Raw genomic sequence first — 20203 nt, forward strand, 5'->3', positions numbered from 1 at the left:
ATTCGTTGTCAGTAATGTGTGGATGTGTTTAACGTTAACGTCTGTCTATGAAATCGTAAACTTATTGCAGTTCTTTACTTCTGGGCCCTTAATGCTCAGATAAGCTGTTTGAGGCTGAAGGCAAATTCCCATTCTTAACTGAGTGGTGAATTAAGTTGAATATTGACTGCATGATGAAATATGAATCATACCAGCTGGTATACAGTGCAATACATTCCTACTGAATCCAAACGCAGAGGCATCTGGATGTAATGTCGCGTTCTTTTAACTTACATAGAAAGTGTAGTCAGGAAAATTTCTCTTTTTCGTTTTGGTTAAATCATTCGAGCAGAATGTGCCTGTGTTATCACCAGTGTGTGTTTTCATCCCTGACAAACACACTCACACACCCTTTAAAGCCTCGGGGAGTGCAACATCTGGCAATGTGTTCATCCGTCCTGCAGGCCAGGACAGTATGAGGGCAAAGCGACGCACACACACACACACACGCACTGTACCACACCACATTTCGATTATGACACTGCTCTTCTAGAGGTGCTGTAACTCAAGCTGGTGCCACCGCTCTTGTGCGAGATCTTGAGTGTCGTGGCAACCGTCAGGCTTGGCGCCATGGCAACAGGGAAGCTGGGTGTGGCGGCTGCTGCAAAGCCAACTGTCGTGGCGACAGAGAAGGAGGAGGCCGGTTCATTCGGGCATCCGTGCTGGAGTAAGATGTCGACACACTCCTGACTGCCAGCATTGCGAGCCAGAACCAGAGCTGTCTGCCCCTGAGCATCCCGGTGCCGAACATCACAGCCATACTGAAGTGAATTAAAAGGGAAGATAAATAAATGGATTAGATTATATCATATTCTACATTTTAAAGGAATACTTCAACCCCCAAATGATCATTTGTGTTTCAGTTACTCACCCTGCGTAATGTTGAATTTGGGAAAAAAAACATTCTCACATGCCTCCACTGTGAACGAAGAATCCAAAAACTGAAAGAATTCTTAATAAATTAAAGTCACAGGGGGCGTGTTTAACAACAGCAAAACTATATCAAAACATCTGTTTACAAACTCTCACACAACTCCTGCAGTATAATCCAAGTCTTATTTATCCAGTCACTTGCTCAATGTGTCTCAAACACATGCATTTTTGCTAAAACCGTAACATAAACACTAAAATCCATGTGTTTAGGAAGCACTGCGCATACTACTGGATAAATGAGACTTGGATTATACTGCACGAGTTGTGTGAGTGTTTGTAAACTGATGTTGAGATGTAGTTTTGCTGTTGTTAAACGCGGACCCCTGTGACTTTAATTCATCAAGAATTTTCTTCATATTTGGATTCTTCGCTTATCATGGAGGCAAGTTAAAAAGACTAAGTTTTCTTTCAGAATTCAACATAACACGGGGTGAGTAATTAAAATTGTTTTGTGAGTGAAGTATTCCTTTAAGGAAGTTTTATCCAGTGGAATAATTTGCAACTTGAACCTGACAGGCCTGTCTTAAATTATCCCAACAATGTGGGACTCAATGAGCTTCAGTGCCGTTCACACTTATAGATCACCTTGAGTGGTCTGCAGAGTCATCTGTTTTAAAGCTTTTTGTTTTTTTGCTGAGGGAGTTACTTAGAGGTTCTTGAAGGGTAACATTTATTATCTGGCCAGTTTTGCATAACTCAACATGATATTTCACACTAAGAAGAAATCTAAAATCATTTCACACTTTGTCGATAATGCACAATCACTGTAACATTATCTCTACTCCTGTGCTTTGCACTTCTGTGGTGATATGAATCAGACCAGCCACACAAAGGTTTTATTGATTCCTATAACAAAGTAGGAGGGAAACACACCCAAACAAGAAGCTGCGTCATCACCACATCGGCCTGCTGACAGGCAGCGTGCAGGGCAGAGCCGGGCAATCGCAGCGCTAACAGTGACCTGCAGGAGAGCGCCAGGCTGAGCGGAGCATTAATGTCCTCCTTAGTGCAGTGGGCCAAAAGGAGCAGCAGCTTCGGGAGGTTGTGCTCCATCACTGCCAACAGAAGACGGCCAGATAGTGTGATGTCTGGGCCCTCGCCAGGAGTGGGAGGGGGCAACGGTGCCACAAACAGTTTCTGCTCATATTTGGCCCTGATCCATGACTCCCGCTCCTCACTGAACAGGCAAAGAAAGCAAACAGAAATGATGAATATTCAGTGAAATACATTTCCAGCTTCTCATCAACAATTTCTCTCTGCTGAGACACACACATCATTTCTGAGTATTCAGCTCCCACCTACATACTGTGAAACATTTAACCACAGCAATGTTGCAGTATAGCACATCAATAATGTTTCATCTCCTAACATTATGATCTCTACCGTGTAGCATCAGGTGCTGGTTTACGCCGGCCCAGCGTGCGCGCCTCCCATATACTGTTGACCATGTGGTTGCCGATGGCACTGAGCACCAGCGTGAGCTCTCGTGGCAGATCATCAAGGTCCAACGAGCGAACTCGCGACAGGTGGGTCCCCAGGTTTCTGTGGATCCCTGAACACTCGATGCATATGAGAGCGCCCAGGTTCAGACTGGCCCAGGTTGGATCTTGGAGAAGAAGGGCACACACAACAAATTAGGCTGCCACTTTATCTGAAACTGAACTATGTGCATATGGATGACAGATTAATGCCATTTTAATTTGTTGCGTGGAATTTAAATCCTTAGGCCAAGTCATGCAGCAAAACTGACTGAAGCTGTGTGAAATCCTGTTTGGACGGGATTAAAACAGGGCTGTTTAATGTGTGGCCAATGTGCCAAACATTTTATTCCCCTGAAACTCTGGCCCTTTAAAGTGTTCCAACTCTAGAAGTATATTCAGCATTTGAGCTGTCTTTGTTTGATTTAGTCATATCAGAGACACTGATTATAATTATAGGGTATATTAATGATATTATGTTTACATTAAGTGGCTTAACTTATTATCATGACGTAAATGTTGATTGCACAATGTAATGGTTGTAGAAAAATGACCCTGTCTGGGTTTAGATTGGTTCCCTCAAAGCCACACTTCCACTATGTAATTTTGTCTGTCACCAGGTACGATTTCCTGGGAAAATGAAGGCTTCATTTACGGCACAAAAGCAGCGCATCAACCATTGTGCAAACAAAACAGGAAGACGAGCGCTATTGTTTCCCAGGTAGCTATCGGTAGCTATCCCCAGTTACCGAAGAGTATGAATTTGCAAGTTCTTTGCAGCCACTATCCCCAGTACTTGAAGTGGCAGACGGTGGAACAGCCTAAGTAACTGTGGAAACTATTCACAGTTGGTAGTTGCACGGCTCTGAGGGAAATGGAAAGTGATCCGGTAGTCTTTGTGACAGTGGCACCAACAATAACACCATTTAGAAACCCTGGGGGGGTGTTGCCTGTTTACACTCTAATATGATTTGCATACATCAAAATGTTTGTACGTGTCTTTGTGGTTAATTTACTTTGCAATTAACACTGTTGCAGTTTTTTAGCAAACAATTTCCCTTATTGAAGTAAAAAGGTTATTGTTGCCTGGATGACAACACAGTTCAGGTTCAGTAAGGCATTAAGGTAATGAGTTTCGCCTCTGTTCTAAATGAGCAAGTCAACAAGTTTAAACAATGACACAACATGAAAACAATAATCATGAAATATAACACTATTTTTCCTCTGCATATAAGAAACATGGGTCCTGCTTTCTATAAAGATCACATTTGTAGTGTGGTGTGGGGGCATCTGTGGTGAGGTACAATGCAGAAAAATTTGACTTGTGATTCTCTGCATCTTGGCATCTTACACCTTACTTGCTGCCAACAATGAAACATTATGATAAATCATGCATTATTAAAGAAGCATCAATATGTACTTCATTTGACTTAATACATACAATGATAATTTATGTTACTGCAAGGACTCTTATAGCAATCTATGAGTCTTTAGTACAGTTGATTGTTGAGGTGTGTGTAGGTATTCATAATGTATCATAAGCCCCATCAGTCAACCTCTAGATTATAACCAGTCAAGAGCATCCATAACATGCTTGACACTTACGATTCATTAAAAGTCACATCTATAATGTTTTATGATTGTAGATGTATTATGAATGTAGTCATGAAGCATTATGAATACATTATAATTCACTATGGATGCTCCCATAACACACTATCAATGTGGTCATCATGGAGAGTGTTACCTAAATATGTAATACAACACATACATACACACACACAAATACAAAGATGGTAAAAGAGTGATGACACATGAATGGTCACTATGTCAATCAGTGATTCTCACACAGTTACAGTGTTTATAGCATGTAAACTAAATGAAATTCCATTTTGTCATCTGACTTTTAGTAATATTTTGTGATTTTACAACATGTGAATTATTAATAAGCAGCTGTATTTTAACATAGAGTGTGTTAGATGCCAATAAATCGTACAAGGTAGTCCTTTGTTTAGTCTAAGATATAGAAAGCTCCCTTTAGATGTGTCTGAATGGGCTGTAATGCACTGAAAGATACAAACATGTACAAAGAGGAGAAAAGTTATTAATGTGTGTCACTAACTTGGAGCATCACAGTCAACACAGAAATTGTTGCCCTTGGCGTTGCGGATCGCCTGCAGGACCACTGCTTCACTCTGGCTGTTCTTGCGAGCCTGTGGGTAACACACAGTATATGGCTAAAATGAGAAAAAAACACACCAGCTGTGACATCAGCTCTGATAACTGCTCTCATTACTAATAACAATGATTATAATTTCCAAATCTCCGAGTGAGAAAGCAGTGTTAAATGGCTATAATCATTATTATTAGCATTTAAAGCTGTAAAATTATTGGTGCTGGCCTCCTAGGACATGCAATTCTTTTAACACTCATACAGAAATGCATCATGGGATTAAAGTAATTATTCAGAATCATTATATTAGAGGCAATTATTATCTTTGGGGATAACTGAGCTAATTCCACACCAAGATGTACTTCCCACTCAGGAACAGAAACCAGCACAGTCCATTAGTGGACATGACTGTTACTTTGGCACATACATTCCTGGAGATGGGGTGGGTTTTTTGGATAATGGCTGATCAAATTAGCTGCCTTCACCCCTTTTTAAAAGTAGCAGCAGTAAGAGTTTCCTAGGCCAGCTTCTCCTGAGAGAAAACTGTTCTTATCCAGCAGTCCCAGGGCGCAAATACACAGAACACAAAATGATTATATGGCCCTTCAAATGTTCTTCCAAGGGCAGATTATGTCCCTTTTAAATTTGAATTTACATTTCATGTCATACAATAAACGTGTGGAGCAGCTGAGCTCTTATATTCTGTGTGTGTCTCTGCCAACAAAAGCCTAAAGAACTGTTCTGTAGACTTGCAGTAAGAGCTGCTGTGAGCAGATGGAAATACAGACACTATTTCATGCCAATATGGGTACCAGTATTGCGCTACAGCACCTGATCTGCATAAATACAACCTCACTGTGTGCGACTCTGCCTTCCTCTATGCAGACAGGAACACATAACAGTAATAAAGGAGCATCTTAGGCTGTACTAAAATGGCATTGCAGCTGCATGAAACGTGAAACTATTCATAATATTTTGTCATTTGTCACTTATATTATTGCTGCCTTTTGTTCAGTCTTGCCTTGTTTTTGCTGCTCTCGCACAGCTGCAGGCTGGCCAGGATCTGGCTCTCGATGGCTTGGACCCAGGAGTCCCTCTCCTCCACACTCTGGGCTTCAAAGTGCCACGTCTGGCCTGTGCTTGACACGATGAGGAAGTCAAAGTTGTCCTCGTCTGACACAGAAAAACACGATGGAAACGAGAGATTTTTCATCAGGGATTGTTCTGCCCATTTGTAAAGTTAAAGCAGCCTCACAAATGCAGCCACTTCATTAATAATTTAACATGATGAACTAAAAAGGCCGTTTTAGTTTGCATGCATCAGCGCAGTTAAGATCCACGTCTGACCACTATTAGGCATAAGAAAATCTTATATAAGAGAACTGTTGAATTTTAACCAAATGCTAAAATTTACATACATGTAGATAAAATAATTTAGAGGTCTGTGTGTAATTTAGACATTCTACAACAGAAACTTGATAGGATATAATGTGACAGGAAAGCACAAGAACAGAACAGCAGACAGACTGACATGTGTTGAGGGTCAGTCAGAGTTTGAAAGGTGCGAAATGACAGATCAACATTACCTGTCTTGCTTACGTTTCTTAAGCTACCAAAGCTTTTAAGTTTCCACATTTTGCGCTTGGCTGCACAAGAAGACAGGAAAAGTCAGAGCGAGAAAAGCCAGTGAGAGAAAAAGAGAGGAACTGTTCATCAAATTGAATGTAAAGTTGAGCAGAGTGTGATTGTTGCTTTTATCGCTGGGGACTTCTTAAATGCATAAAAAAGAATATGGAGTTGTCAGCATATACCATCAGCTTGGCCCATGGTTGCATCTCCTTTCTGGTTCATGCTCTTCTTTCTACGATGCTTTTTCCTGTCTGTCACCGGGGAGGAGGAGCCTACATCTTTGGTGGAGGAGGAGCTGGACACACCCTCAACTGCAGAGTCTGGCAACAATATCAAACAAACACATACCAAATTTATCTGGTACAAAACATGTTCTTTTGGGGGGCTAAATATATGCGCAGATGAAGGTCCTTTACTCACCAACGCTTTGAGCGTGATTAGATAGTGTAGAGGGACATCGCTGCACGCCTCTGTTGCCCCTCAGGAACAGTGCGCCACCCAGCCCTTCCATTTCCTCCACCTGCAGGAGGCTGCTGGCGCTTACAGGGACTAAAGAGATGACAGCAAGCATGCACTTAATAATGGAGTCATTTAGACAAACATCAAATGCAAAGCAGAGCGACTGATATTAAAAAACACATTACTGATTCTGTGTGAACTGCAGAGAAAATAAAAGATACATGACTGAGGAAGTCCTGAAGTCTTTCACACACTTGCAAAACTTGCAAAATCCCTTATGATGCTCTTTTGTCCTTTTGCAAAGATTTTGCATTCCCTTGCAATATTTTCCCCCTCTCTTGTACAGAGACTTGACCCCTCTTCACAATGAGTCTTAAAACTAAGGAACAGTGGATTAATTGTATTTCTGACTTCTGCTTTTCCCCCAGCTCCACCTTTTTATAATTGTTTCTTTTTGTCTTTTTACCATTCCTGCTCATTACTATTCAGGGTCATGAGGTTCTACATTAAAGTAACTTACATGCACTGCGGCTCCACCCCAGACTGTGTAAAAATAATGGACGTAGAAATCATGACATCACCCATTGGTTTGTGGATTGCTGTTTTGAAGCCTCGATTTCAGCATTTTGGCTGTTGCCATCTTGGATTTTTGGTACCAGAAGTGACCATATTTGGACGAGAGGTTGGAGCAGTGGAGAAGCGACGGGTGGATCTGATTCATGCCTTGCAGACAGCCTGTCACTCAAAGTGGCCACGCCCTTAAATATGTGTAACTTTAGGCCGAAATAAAATTTGAATGGGTGAATTATGTAAAAAATCACCCCCCGTACAGTTGTCATGGACGGGGAAACTAGCTATAGAGAGCAAAACTACTTTTTGTGCCAGGCTGTAAACATGTTTATTTCTGCTGTAAAGTTGGGCATTTTAACGTGGATGTCTATGGGGACTGACTGGCTTTTGGAGCCAGCCTCAAGTGGTCAGTTGAGGAACTGCAGTTTTTGGCACTTAAGCCTTAGTTTCATTTTTCAGCCCTTGAGTTTGCCACTTGGGGTCCATGAAGAAAAGTACCAGCGTGGAAAACTATGACATATCTTCAATTTCAGCCTCATTATAGGAGCACATGAATCACCTTATACATAAGTGAAGTTTATTACTATAAGTCCTCTGATAGCTCCGATTCTGCGCTTAGATTGTGTTCTTTGATTGTCTTATGCCTATGCACAAATTAAGTTAAAGGAATTGGTTTAGTTTTGTGTACTTTGTTGAGGTATCTAAAGTAAATTTTCAAAAAGATGTGTTTATTCTTTGACCTGGGCTGACACCCTCAGGTCCTGGCACATCTTTGACACGCCCGTTGAGCCCAACTGGAAGGCCACAGGCGGGTACAGCACGAGGTGGTCGCTTTCCTGGCACCTTCACTGTCACTCGCAACAGGTCCATCTCCTTCCCAGGGGTATTCAGCATGTAGTCCTGCCAAGCCAAACATCAGTCATTACACATCCTCCACTAGCTGTCTGTGGTGCTTTCAGCAGCATAATGCTTTAGAGCTCCGTCAACACACTGACTCACATTGACACTGGAGTGATAGGACAGTATGCCGTCGTTGGACAGCGTGACATACTTCTTCTTCCATTCTTTGTTGAGCGAGTTCCCACTGCGCTTCAGCAAGATGCCCTGATGGAGGTGACAAAACCAAAGAGTGAAAATTTATTGCAAATGTCTCGTGTGTTCATCTTGCACATTCAGCAGCATGATGACTGCTGGCTGCCAAAAACGCCCGCCATCCTATTCATCAGGCCAATATGAGAGATCACAACACTTCATCGCTCCACATGATGAAACTGCTTTCACACGTTTGATTTGAAGTGACTGCTGGTGTGTTGTCCTCTGCAGAGGGTCATTAGATACATCATATTTGCTACTGCAAAGTACAAATCTGTGTCCTACCTGTTTGATGGGAATGCAGCGTCCACTGCCCAGATCTCCCTTACAGTCTGCACTCCTTCTGTTTGAGTCACTGCCTCTCCGACCCTAGACAAAGTACGAGAGAAGCAATAACTGCATCAGAGGCAGGAATGGGGTAATTGCTTAAAGAATACAATTTAGAACTCATGAATTATGGGCGTTTTCCTTATGAATTGCTATGCATTTCATTACAGAGCCATAAAAAGTATTTGGAAATGTGACTTTCTGCTGACTGCAAAAGCTGGCTTATTAATTTGGGTGATATCTTTCGAAATTAGTTGAATATCAGCTCCATTCAGCTTATTAAAGCTGCACAGTATATAGCTATATCTTTATCATGACTTAAACATAAAAAAAAGAAAAAGAAAAAGCAGAAGGAGGAGGAGAGGGTTTAAAAGTAAAAGGGTGCATAAGGACTGCTCTGGCCCCTAAAATATGCTTGACTGATATGTACCGCAAATCTGGTGGTGCGTCTCCGGGTGGCACTGCGGACTGACCCAGGTGTGGCACTATCCTGCTTTTCCCCTCTCACTGTTTTGCCGATCTCTTTATGACTGATCACAGGAGTGGAGGGAAGTGATGAGGAGTAATCACTGCTCTGACCACCATTACTGGCCTAAAGAGAGGAGAAAGTCGGAGCAGGAGGGGGTGGAGGCAATGAAGTGATAATTGAGCAGAAAAGGGAGATAATTGAGTTTGTTACATGCTGACAGCCTTTAAAAATAGCCCGATAGCAAGACTGAAATATGCAGTATATTCAGTAAGAAAAGGCACACGTCAGTGGTGCAACTTTGTACCATTATTTTCCAGACTGTGCGGAACAGATGGTGCACAACGGTTTTACCTGTCCTGGAAAGACACCCGACACTGGGGTGGAGCCTCCAGAGTGACTGGGAGAGTTAGGGAGAGATTTACAGGAAGCCAGTAGAGCAGCTTGCTTCTTGGCTGTCATGATCTTCTGAGCAGCTGTCAAACAAAAGAAACCCGACTGAACATTAGCCCTAATAAAGTCACATAACTCAAATAAATCTGCATCTTCTGCAGCAGAATCCTCAGCATGCTTGTCTGCACACATACCATCAGTGAAGACTCTGTTCACGTTGAGGCCGTACGTCGCACAAGTTTCGTAGTACGTGCAGCGTCGCACATCTGAGCAGAGCTGTCTGGCCCTGGCATCATCTATTACTCTGGGGTTGGTGCTGCTGATCTTATCTAGAGAAAGCATAAATCACAACAATAAGTGCATCTCTGCAAACATTCGAATCAAAGCACATGCTGCGTGTGAGTGTCTCACCTTGAGTACCGACTACTATGAAAGGTATCTCAGAAACAGGTCGGTGGAGAGCGAGCTGGTGGTAGATTTTATAAACTTCCTGGAAGCTGGCTTCATTTTCCAAACTGAAGACCAAGATAACTGCATCCACCCAGCTTGCAAACTGAGAAGAAGAGAGGAGGAGGAGAAGAAGAAGAAGAGCACTCAGAATACACAGGAGCAGGTTGTGTAAGGTTTATTTAGCTGTCCACATTCACCAAGTTCAAACCCACCTGAGCACCTGGGAGTTCTGTCTCTTCTCTGATTATCATCAGATGGCTCTGTCCATCAACCAGAACGTCCTTAATGTACTGGCGCCCTGCAAACACACAGCAGTAGATCTTTTTCAGTTTGTAGGTTGACTTGTTATAGCAGGAAAAGCACATGTATAACTAGTGATAACATCAATAGCGTGCCCTGGCCCTGGATCATCTCAATTGAATGTGGAGTGTTGCAGGAATGAGTTCTGAAACCCACACATTTGCTAGTATTTTAGCACTCCTGGTTCCATTGTCTCGAAGGCAATGTGTTTTTTGAATGGGTTTTTGGTTAGATGCCTGAAATAAGGTCTGAGATTAACACAAGCTTAGTTCTATGACAAAAAATACTTCAGTAAATACCCCACTTGGGAATTCTGAAGCTTTTAAGTGTCTAAAAAGGCAGTTGCTAACAAGTGCTGAGGTGAGACTACAAGATGTTGTCACACCGAACACAGCTTTACAACCTTGTTGTAGTGGCAACATTGAAGTCATGTGACTGCGGCGTAGTTCGCTTTTGGCCTTAAGTTAGCTTTTCACTTCTGGTGATTGCATTTACACTTAGAGAATCATAAAAGTGCTGTTCTTTTGAGGACATTATCTTGCTGAACAAGATTTGTAAGTATTGTGAATTTTTGCTTGTGACATAACTTGTTTTCTGCAATAATCCAAAATCCAATGGAAAAATCTCATTGGCTTTTTGACAAGGAAACCAGGGCAACGCTAACTTCTGCTTCGGCCCATAAATGAACGTCCTCTCTTCAGCGCTCTATTAATGTTAGCTCTATTGTCAGTTGTGTACTGACATCATCACAGAAAAAAGCACATGAAGGTGGTAGATGAGGACATGAAACCAACCCTCAGCATTCTCCAGCTGCAGGTAACTTCCTGTCAAGTGTCTGTGGACCAGAGCGGATTTCCCACTGCACAGACCTCCCAAAACACCCTGCAGAACACAAACACACAGACGGAGAGAAAATATTAAATTTAGTAATTAATTCCATTCACCAGTATGTAAAAGCCACTGTATGTTCTCAGGCTTACCAGGTGAAGCTCTTGTACGGTTTGACTCATGGTCCATTCTTGACTGCTGGTGCACGCAGCTGAAGAAAACAAAAAGTGGCTACACGTTAATTAAAACATTAAAAAAATAAGCACAGTACCTGAGTGATTTTGGTAACTTGCTATATAATACAATACAGGATAAAAACAACAGATAAGACAACTTTGGAGTTGCTGGAAGCTGTGACTTCACTTTAAATAGAACTAACATGTGGGCTAACAGTTCCCTCCTTCTTCCAGTCTTTATGCCTGACTGTGAGCATGACAGCTAACTATTTATTAAAAATGTCTGATTGCTTTAAGAAGTGTGTCTGCGATGGTACAAACAGGAAATAAAGGGGATTAGCCTCCATTAAGAGCAAAAAGAAAATTCAATTTTAACAACTTCAAAATGCTCTTAAGTGCATGTTACTGCGTCTCAACTAGTTATCAACACATCCATGAGTCACCTGGGTTTTGTTTGGAGTCAGGAAAATGGGCAAAGTGGGCCACGTCACCATGAGTAGCACAGGCTATCTCTGGTCACTGGTTTAAAAGAGCTAGCTAGGCTAACTATGCCCCCCTGTTTCCAGTCTTTGTGATAAGCTAAGCTAACAAAGAACATGGAACCAGACTTCTTGTGTAACTTTGGCGAAGGTTAGAAAACTAAGCATATTTCCCAAAATGTTGGTATGTCCCTTTAAAAGAGTTAGTGCTGACAGCCGGCAGGGTTTGGTCTGACTGCCTGTGGACTCAGCACAGTGAAGAGAGTCACGGTGTCCGAGCCTCCCCACTGGGTGCAGAGACACTGCAGCTCCCACACAGTCACAGTGAGCACCCAGCATTTTAATTTACATGAGTTAGGGAGCATACCAGATATCTTCAGTTTACCCAAACATTGTTAAACACACCACTTTTTTATTTTTGTCCTTTTATCATATTGTGGTAACCCTGCAAAAAAAAGCCCCTCTACCAAGTCATTTATTCTTTTATTCAGCCTTGAAAAAGTATTAATCTTAAAAAGGAATTCAGCAAGCTGTGGTGAGATGATTCATCTTGTTCCCAGTGCAGTTTCCCCACATTTCATGAATTTTATAGAAGTTAGTGTCAACTGAAAGGAGACAGAATATGCCACTGGGTGCTCTGCAGTATCAAGAAGGTGAAACCTAATTCAGAAAGACTTTTGAAAGGCGCAGATTTGCATTTGAGAAAAGTCAAATAAGTTCAAATAAAAATGATGTGTTAATACAGGAGTTGTTGCTTGAGAGTTTACAATCATTGTCTGGTACTGAGTCAGCCAACGTCATAATACTCGCACAGCGCTCTAATTCATAATTCATCCAGTACTGTTAGGTTATATTGACCAGAATCTCAAAAGTCTTTAATAAAAAGCGGAAGCTCCCCTGGGGAGAGGGAAATTATTGCACTTATTGGTGATTTCTTTTTCCTGTAAGAAAAAAAGTCTCAAGGGCTGAGTCTGGGACCAAATGACTTGTTAAGATGGATGTTTTTATAGCCTACTGAGTGTTCAATAGTGTGATTTTGGTGACTTTATGTGCAATTGTATTTTGTACCAGACAAAAATGAAATGGCTCTTTTAGAAATGATAGAAGATAACTGCTGTCAAGTGACTCATCTCGTTACAGACCATCATTTTTAGGTTGCAGCTAACGTCAGCACCTTCACAGTTAGTGTAAGCAATCCCATTTCTCTGTCAGGTCTTTATAGTTGTTGAGTTGTATCAGAATTTGACTAACTCTACTCACTTATTAATGAAGATATACAAAAATCCTATGAAGACAAATAAATGACATAAATGTAAATTAACTCCCTGTGAAAAGCCAATGCACCTGTATGTCTGTTGTTGTGTATTAATATGTTTTAAGCGATCTTATCTGTCCCTGTCTGTGCTTGTACCTGAAAGTTTTTAATTTGCTGCCCACTTTGACCAGGAATTGCTAGAGATATAGCATCTCAATGGGATCTGTCTGGTTAAATAAAGGATAAATAAAAATAAAAATTGATAATATTTCATCATATTTGAACGTTTACATTATGAAGATGATCTATCACCATTTATTGGAAGCTCATATAGAGCAGTGTTTGTGTTAGTTTTCTGACTTTGGTTGTCCTGATAAGAACTGAGTGAAACCCGCATCATGTTCCAAGTGTCATGATGAAAAATAGTTTGTGAGATTATGGCCAAATATATCTACTTCATCTCTTAACTGTGATCATAATGATCCACCAGCTGTGCAGGTTTATTGCGTAGCAGTAGGTTTAGCAAGTTATCAGATTTGGCGCTGATATGCTAAAATAAGACTTGGTAAAAAGACCATATGAGATGGTATAGACAGCAAAGTTAATTACATTTGTTCCGTTTTTTTACTGGAGTCATAGTGTGGGAGTTACGGCACTACAGCAAATGTTCAAATTTATTCTTATCCTTAGTTTTATTGCTGTAATTTAACTCTGAGGCCATGGATATATTTCTGTTCCACACTACAGAAAACATGAATCACAAGTCTTTAATATTCAGCCATAAAATGTTTCTTAAAATAAAAAAAAGAGGTTCAGCAAGTACATTATAAGTCTGTCTCCAGTGGAGTCAATACCTTGAAACAAGGCGGGATTAATGAAGCAATTCTTAAAACAAGCCGATTTCTTTTATTAAATTATGTACAATAGTCTGCTATTGACAAGCATGTTTTACATTTCAAAGGCTTAAAGAGACAGTTCCCTCCAAAATCAAAAATACATATTTTTTTCTCTTACCTGTAGTTATTTATCAGTTGAGATTGTTTTGGTGTGAGATGCTGAGTGTTGCAGATATCGGCCGTAGAGATGTCTGAAATATAATGGAACTAGATGGCACTTGCTCAGAATGCGAATAAATACATAAATAAAAACATACCCACATTTGAAATACTCAACAGCAATGTCTCTTTCCAGAAATCATGACCCGGTTAGTCAAGATAATCCACAGACCTTGTTGTGAGCAGTTTCATGTAGGAACTATTTTCTTTCTATTGAACTACACCTAACTTCTGTATCACTGTGCAGAGGGAAGTGTGCATCTACTCACGGACGAGAGGCTTGTGCTTGTTGCAGTGCCAGATGTAAACATTAACACTGTCCTCCTTGGCTGAGTTAATGTTAGCTAGCTCACTAATGCTAGGCGAGCTAGCAGTAGATGCACACGTCCTTCTGCAAGCTGATACAGTTGGTGGGTGTAGTTCAATAGAGAGAAAATAGATCCTACATGAAACTGCTCACGACAAGGTCTGTGGATTCCCTTGAGCAACCAGATCATGATTTCTAGAAAGAGACATTGCTGTTGAGTTTTTCAAATATATTTTGTGGCACTTTGAGCACCACAAGCTGAGTACCATCTAGTTCCATTATATTAGAGAGAAGGCAGAAATCTCTACAGGTGATATCTCCAACACTCAGCATCTCACACTAAAACAATCTAGACTGATAAGTAGCATTACAAGTAGGAGGAAAATATGTATTTTTGATTTTGGGGTGAACTGTCCCTTTCATTAAATGTATTGCTACCTTTATAGTGAGGTTCCACTAAACATGTTGGTTTAAGTGTTTTGGCATTAATCTCTGTCAATGGACATTCAATAATAAAACACATGGATGGACGGACACACACACACACACACACACACACACACACACACACACACATACACACACGGAGTCATGAGGAACACTACACACATCTGCAGATATAAGCCTGAGCAATGAAAGACAAATGACTGCCAGTGTGGACACACGCACCCAAACACACATACTGTTCACACTCTGTGGAGCAGACGGTGAAAGTGTTCACAGATGTAAATCAATGCAGAAACCATCGACACCAGAGACACAGACACCGTTTGAACACACACACACACACTCTCAGAAGCCATTGGGTCATGCAGAGCTCGGGCGGAGCCATATCGTCGACCGACTCTCCGGGGACACAGATTCTAACTTTAAAACCATGCAACTCTCCCTCATCCCCATCTCTGGGCAACCCCCACGCCCACAACCCCCCCCCCCCCCCTCGCCTCCATCAACAGCGTCACGCCACAGACCAAACAGCATCTCTCACGGCTTGCTGTTGCCATGGCAACTCCATTTTCCAGAAGCCTCCAGTCCGGGTGTCTATACAATAAATGGTCTCTCATGGATACAGCGACGTGTGTGAGAGGCATAGAGACATGATGTCCACCTGCGCACGTATGATGCTAAAAATATGGCAGTGGGTGTCTTGACAATGATGACCAATATTTTTTTCAATTAAATCTGATTATGTTTATCTGTGGACCACATACTGACACAACACTGAACTGAAATTACAGGTTCAACATGACACAATGTTGACGATGCTGCTCGCAAACACTTACACATGACATCGACGAATGAATGGGCTCCATTTGAAGGCTGATTAACTCCGCGCACAGAGCAGGAAGTGGCAGGTTCCCGCTCTCCTCACTCCTCCGATGAACACAGCTCTGTGTATCCCCAACCTTAATTATTCATGTCCCACTTACTCCTGACAAATTATTCAGAGCTTACTCCAATACCACACTCTCTGTCAAAGATTATTTTCTTTAGAATATATCAATAAAGATTAAAGATTGATGAAGTCACATCATTTCCTTTATTTCAAATGGAGAGGTCTGAATATTTCATGAAGTGTTTTCGTGGTTTTTGACAAGACTGAACTAATTTCTATTTGTCTGAGTGTCAGGGTTTGGGGAACTCCTCAAAACAGAGAACACTGAGCACATTAGTGGAAGTACAGAGAGTATTATAACTGTTACAACAGTTTTACCCTCTTCATTGTTAAAATGTACAGTGACACTGAAAAAGAACAATCTGTTCAAATTTTTTAAACTTTGTCAGCAACATTAATAAAGCTAAAATCCCATTTCTGGCTGGCTTTAGTTTCATTATATGTTTGTCATATTTTTATCTTTGCAACAGTTTTTATTTACAGACCTCTTGGAGGAGAGAGAGGAAATCTTTAGAAGTAGATCCAGTGTTTGTAAAGGAAGATGATTAACTTTACATTTAGATCATCGAGTGAGATGATTTAGTCATTATTATTGGGCTGTAATGATTATTCTCACTCTCAGTTAATCTGGCTATTTGAGAAAGTGATTGTTTGGTCTATGAAATGTCAGCAAACAGTGAAAAATACCTATGATAATTTCCTAAAATCCAACATGACGTCTTCAAGTAGCTTAACCCAACAGCGCCCAAAACACTGACAACTATCACACGAGACAAGGAAAAGCAGCAAATTCTCACATCTGAAGACAGAAACAAAAAAACTTTGGTATTTTTGCTTGAAAAATTATTAAAACAGTTAATAAATTGTCAAAGCTGTTGATTATTTTTCAGTCAGTCACCTAAATGAATAACCATCAGCTCTGGATCAATGACGAAAATAAGCTCTGGTTTACCCATTTGTGCTATCATGGAGTAAAATCCGACTATTACCAGCACAAAAACGAGACAACTTGTCTTGAAAGTTTGAAACTTCCTTCACTTTCTGTGTTACATTTCAAAGGAGCACCTCAGTTTTAGATATAACTGGCAAAATATTTTCACCAGATGAGGTTATTTCAACTTATTTTGTAGCCTTGAGAATTAGATTCAGATACACTGAAGACTCAACATGAAACAGCAGAACATGAGAGGTTACCTAGAACTGATCTCAGACAGGCTGGTTGGTCTTCAGCTGAAGTCTAAACCTGCTTCTTATCACCCAACACTGACGCTGTTCACAGGGATGAGCTGACTACTCGGATGATGTAAGTTTTCAGTACAGACCATGTATTTTTTGAGTGTGAATATAATCTGAGTCAAATGTGCCAGTATCCACACTAGTGATGAAGGAAAATCTTCCTTTGGGCAGTTGTGTTCAATCTTTTATTCTTGTGATTAAAAAATGATCTAAAGCTCAATGCTGAGCCTGTTCTGTAAAAAGCTCTCAAATAAATAATAAATATAGCATCTTTTGATCAACCTATGTCAATTAAAGGTTTAAATAACAACTTTATTAAATCCCGCCCCTTCCGAGTACGCATACAGACAATTTCTATATCTGTTTGTCGTTCGTACGGTGTACCAGTACATCCCTAGCTGTTGATCAGCAAAGCTTTCAATTAACATGTCATCCAGGGAAACTACAACAACTTATTCGAAATGAAAATAATCACAGAATACACTAAATTTATTTAAGTGTGAAAGCCAACCCCAAACCACTTTGCATGACAGTAAGCATGATAAAAGTATGCTGACCTGATAACTGAATATCGCAACTGTGTATAATTATGTATAATTTACTGCGATTATGCCCAGATAAGTGAAACATATTCGTATATGAATGAATTAGAAGAGCATTAGAGCATTACTGGGAGTAAGTGGGAGCACATTTCTTTGGTTTAGGTTCACACAACTCCAGAGAGGGCAACATAAATGACAATGGATATGTGATCCTGTGTAATTACATTAAATAAAATGGTCTTCATAGTCGCTTAATTTCAGCCCAAGTGAGCACTAATGGGGGAGGTGACCATCACCATCACCAAATTCTCACAGAGATGATGTTTCTATCTCTTCTACAGTGTTGTATGAATGTTCTTCTGTTGCGTCATGTGACCAGCCGCCCTCTATGTCATTGTTTTCCTCTTTATTTTGTTAGGTATGTGCAGCACTGTGCGGTTCATAATCATTAAGAAGAAATGTATGACATTATTTGAACAGAAATGTTGGTATAAAACATACGTGTAAATGTTATGTAAAGACCCTGTCAGTCCGGTAGGTGCTTGAGGTGGCCTTACCTTCCTCTTCACTCGAGCCCCTCTCTACAGCTGGATAGAGGGGAGGTGCTGTGCTGACGCTAGTTGACACTGATGTACTTTTGGTGAAAATGCCACTGATGAATTTGAGCATCTTTCGGTCGCGGGGAGGGGCACGCTGGATTGTTCCTCCCTGGCCCTCTTTCCCTTTCTTCAGATCCTCAGAGGGGGAATGTAGGTCGCTGTTGTCCAGGGTACGACTTGTACCTTTCCTTTGAGGCCTGGACACGTCGGTGGCAGGAGGTGCAGGCAAGGAAACGGACACCGTCTTAAATCTGTCCCCCTGAGGGCTGTCCCTGGTCATTATGCCTGAAAATCCTCCACTGACAGGAGCTCCGGGGCGAATGAGCGTGCCCCTGCCGTCACTGTCGGCCCATGATGCCCTGTAAGGCCCCAGAGTTGTAGCTGCCATTAAGGGGGACTGGTCCCCAAAACGGTTATCCCTTCGATCCAAAGTCCTGGCAGAGTGATACAGGCTTGTGTTGGCCTCTCTGAGTTCCCTCCAGCATGCAGAGTTGCTTCCTGCGTGTGACCTCATCAGGATTTCGGGACGCTGGTTGACCTGCGGCGGGATGGAGAAAGGGAGGCTGCAACGTGATCGGCTGCTCAGGTCTGCTCCATTTTCCCCCTTTAGGAACAGCATGGGGGGCTCTCTGTAAATCTCTGTCTTAGGGCGCATGGCGTCTGAGCGTGGCCCCTCTCTGCGCACAGTTCCCTCCGATGTAGTTCCTCCATACACTTTGACCATTTGCCGAACAGGTGGATGTACAAAAGAAGTGTCTTTGCTTTTACCAACTGACACAATGTCTTTTTGGTGTCCATGAGTTTCTCTCCTCTCAGGCTTCCTCCAGTTATCGACAGGGCTGCCATACTTGCCATACTGCACCTGTTCCACCTCTTCTCCCGCCTGTGTGTTTTCTTTTTCCTCCACTTGAACACATACAGGTTCTTCCTCCTTTTCAGGGACATTGCTCACCTCCTCCCCATCCTTCTTCGGGCTCCCTTCCCCCTCTGGAAGAGCCTCCCTCTGGTTCCCTGCTACATCCTCTGGCACAGCCTCAACCTTCACCAGAGTGAGGGAAATGAGGTAGGTGGTGCGTCTCTGTGGGTTGCCTGCCTTGCTCATTGGGACAGCAGACTTCAGCACAGTGGCACCTGCTCTCTGACCTAGCCAGACCTGCACGCCTCAGTCATGGCAACTGGGGCAAGGCTGGAGCAGAGGAGAGAGAAAAATCTAAGATCAAGATCAAACCCAGACACCTGATCAAACCTTGTGAAGCTGATTATGTCTGATATCAGGCCTGTGCACTTGACAGGAATCCAAGTTTCCTTTTATATGAACCTTCGATAAAGACGTGAAGAGTAAGGGGGGGGGGAGGAAGAGGAATGCTTCAAATTGCAAATTTGCAGAATGTATTTAAAAGACTGACCCAGTGGTGAAACAAGTCTAGACTGTTTTTTAATGCCTCCATTAATCCTCTTCAATGCACAGCGATAGTACCGGTCTCTACGACTGATTCATTCATAATCCTTGTCTCTCTTCGCTTTGCTTTCCTTCTTAAACTCATTTATTCTGTGGAAATCTGACAAGTAGACACACGGATAGCTACAAGGAGACATTTCTTTTCACTGTGTTGATGTCTCAGCCTCTGATTTCAGCCTGGAATTATGCAACAGCCAATGCATTCGCTTGATCCATTTCTTGACTAGGGACTGAAAATTAATACTGGCTGAATAATGCCACCTTACTACAGTATGGGTCTTGGCTTTTGCTCATATCATACCTTCATTTGTCCTGAAGAATATCCATTGCACAGTCCCTTATACATTTGATTTGATGATGAATTTATCTCGCCATCAGATTACCATTCATATCCAACGGCACATCAAACAAGGCTGCCAAAAAAAGAGCTCCAGCTGATGAGTCCAAGAAAAAAAAACAGGTGAAAGGGAACAGGGTGCAAAAACATCAAAATGGAAATCATTCACTTGTCACGAAGCGTCTGGCAGCTGGAGCCTCCATTCGACAATGTCATGCATAAAAT

The 20203-nt window shown here is 41.7% G+C and overlaps 1 protein-coding gene across 1 annotated transcript; it reads right to left on the minus strand.

Annotated features, from left to right (window-relative positions):
• Positions 1 to 301: 301 nt before the first annotated feature.
• Positions 302 to 20082, minus strand: LOC117257422 (arf-GAP with GTPase, ANK repeat and PH domain-containing protein 1-like). The gene is made up of 20 exons (XM_033627604.2): positions 19943 to 20082; positions 18141 to 19368; positions 11290 to 11348; positions 11104 to 11191; positions 10222 to 10307; positions 9971 to 10112; positions 9754 to 9888; positions 9521 to 9642; positions 9131 to 9292; positions 8659 to 8742; positions 8281 to 8385; positions 8022 to 8181; positions 6673 to 6801; positions 6435 to 6572; positions 6210 to 6269; positions 5645 to 5796; positions 4573 to 4663; positions 2356 to 2578; positions 1846 to 2149; positions 302 to 800 (listed from the first exon to the last, which is right to left on the minus strand). Exons 2-20 carry the CDS (start codon positions 19282 to 19284, stop codon positions 513 to 515), a joined length of 3672 nt encoding a protein of 1223 aa, XP_033483495.1. The 5' UTR covers positions 19285 to 19368; positions 19943 to 20082; the 3' UTR covers positions 302 to 512.
• Between the last annotated feature and the right edge of the window lie 121 nt (positions 20083 to 20203).

The sequence above is a fragment of the Epinephelus lanceolatus genome, chromosome 1, assembly GCF_041903045.1.
Source record: "Epinephelus lanceolatus isolate andai-2023 chromosome 1, ASM4190304v1, whole genome shotgun sequence".
Taxonomy (NCBI): Eukaryota; Metazoa; Chordata; class Actinopteri; order Perciformes; family Serranidae; genus Epinephelus; species Epinephelus lanceolatus.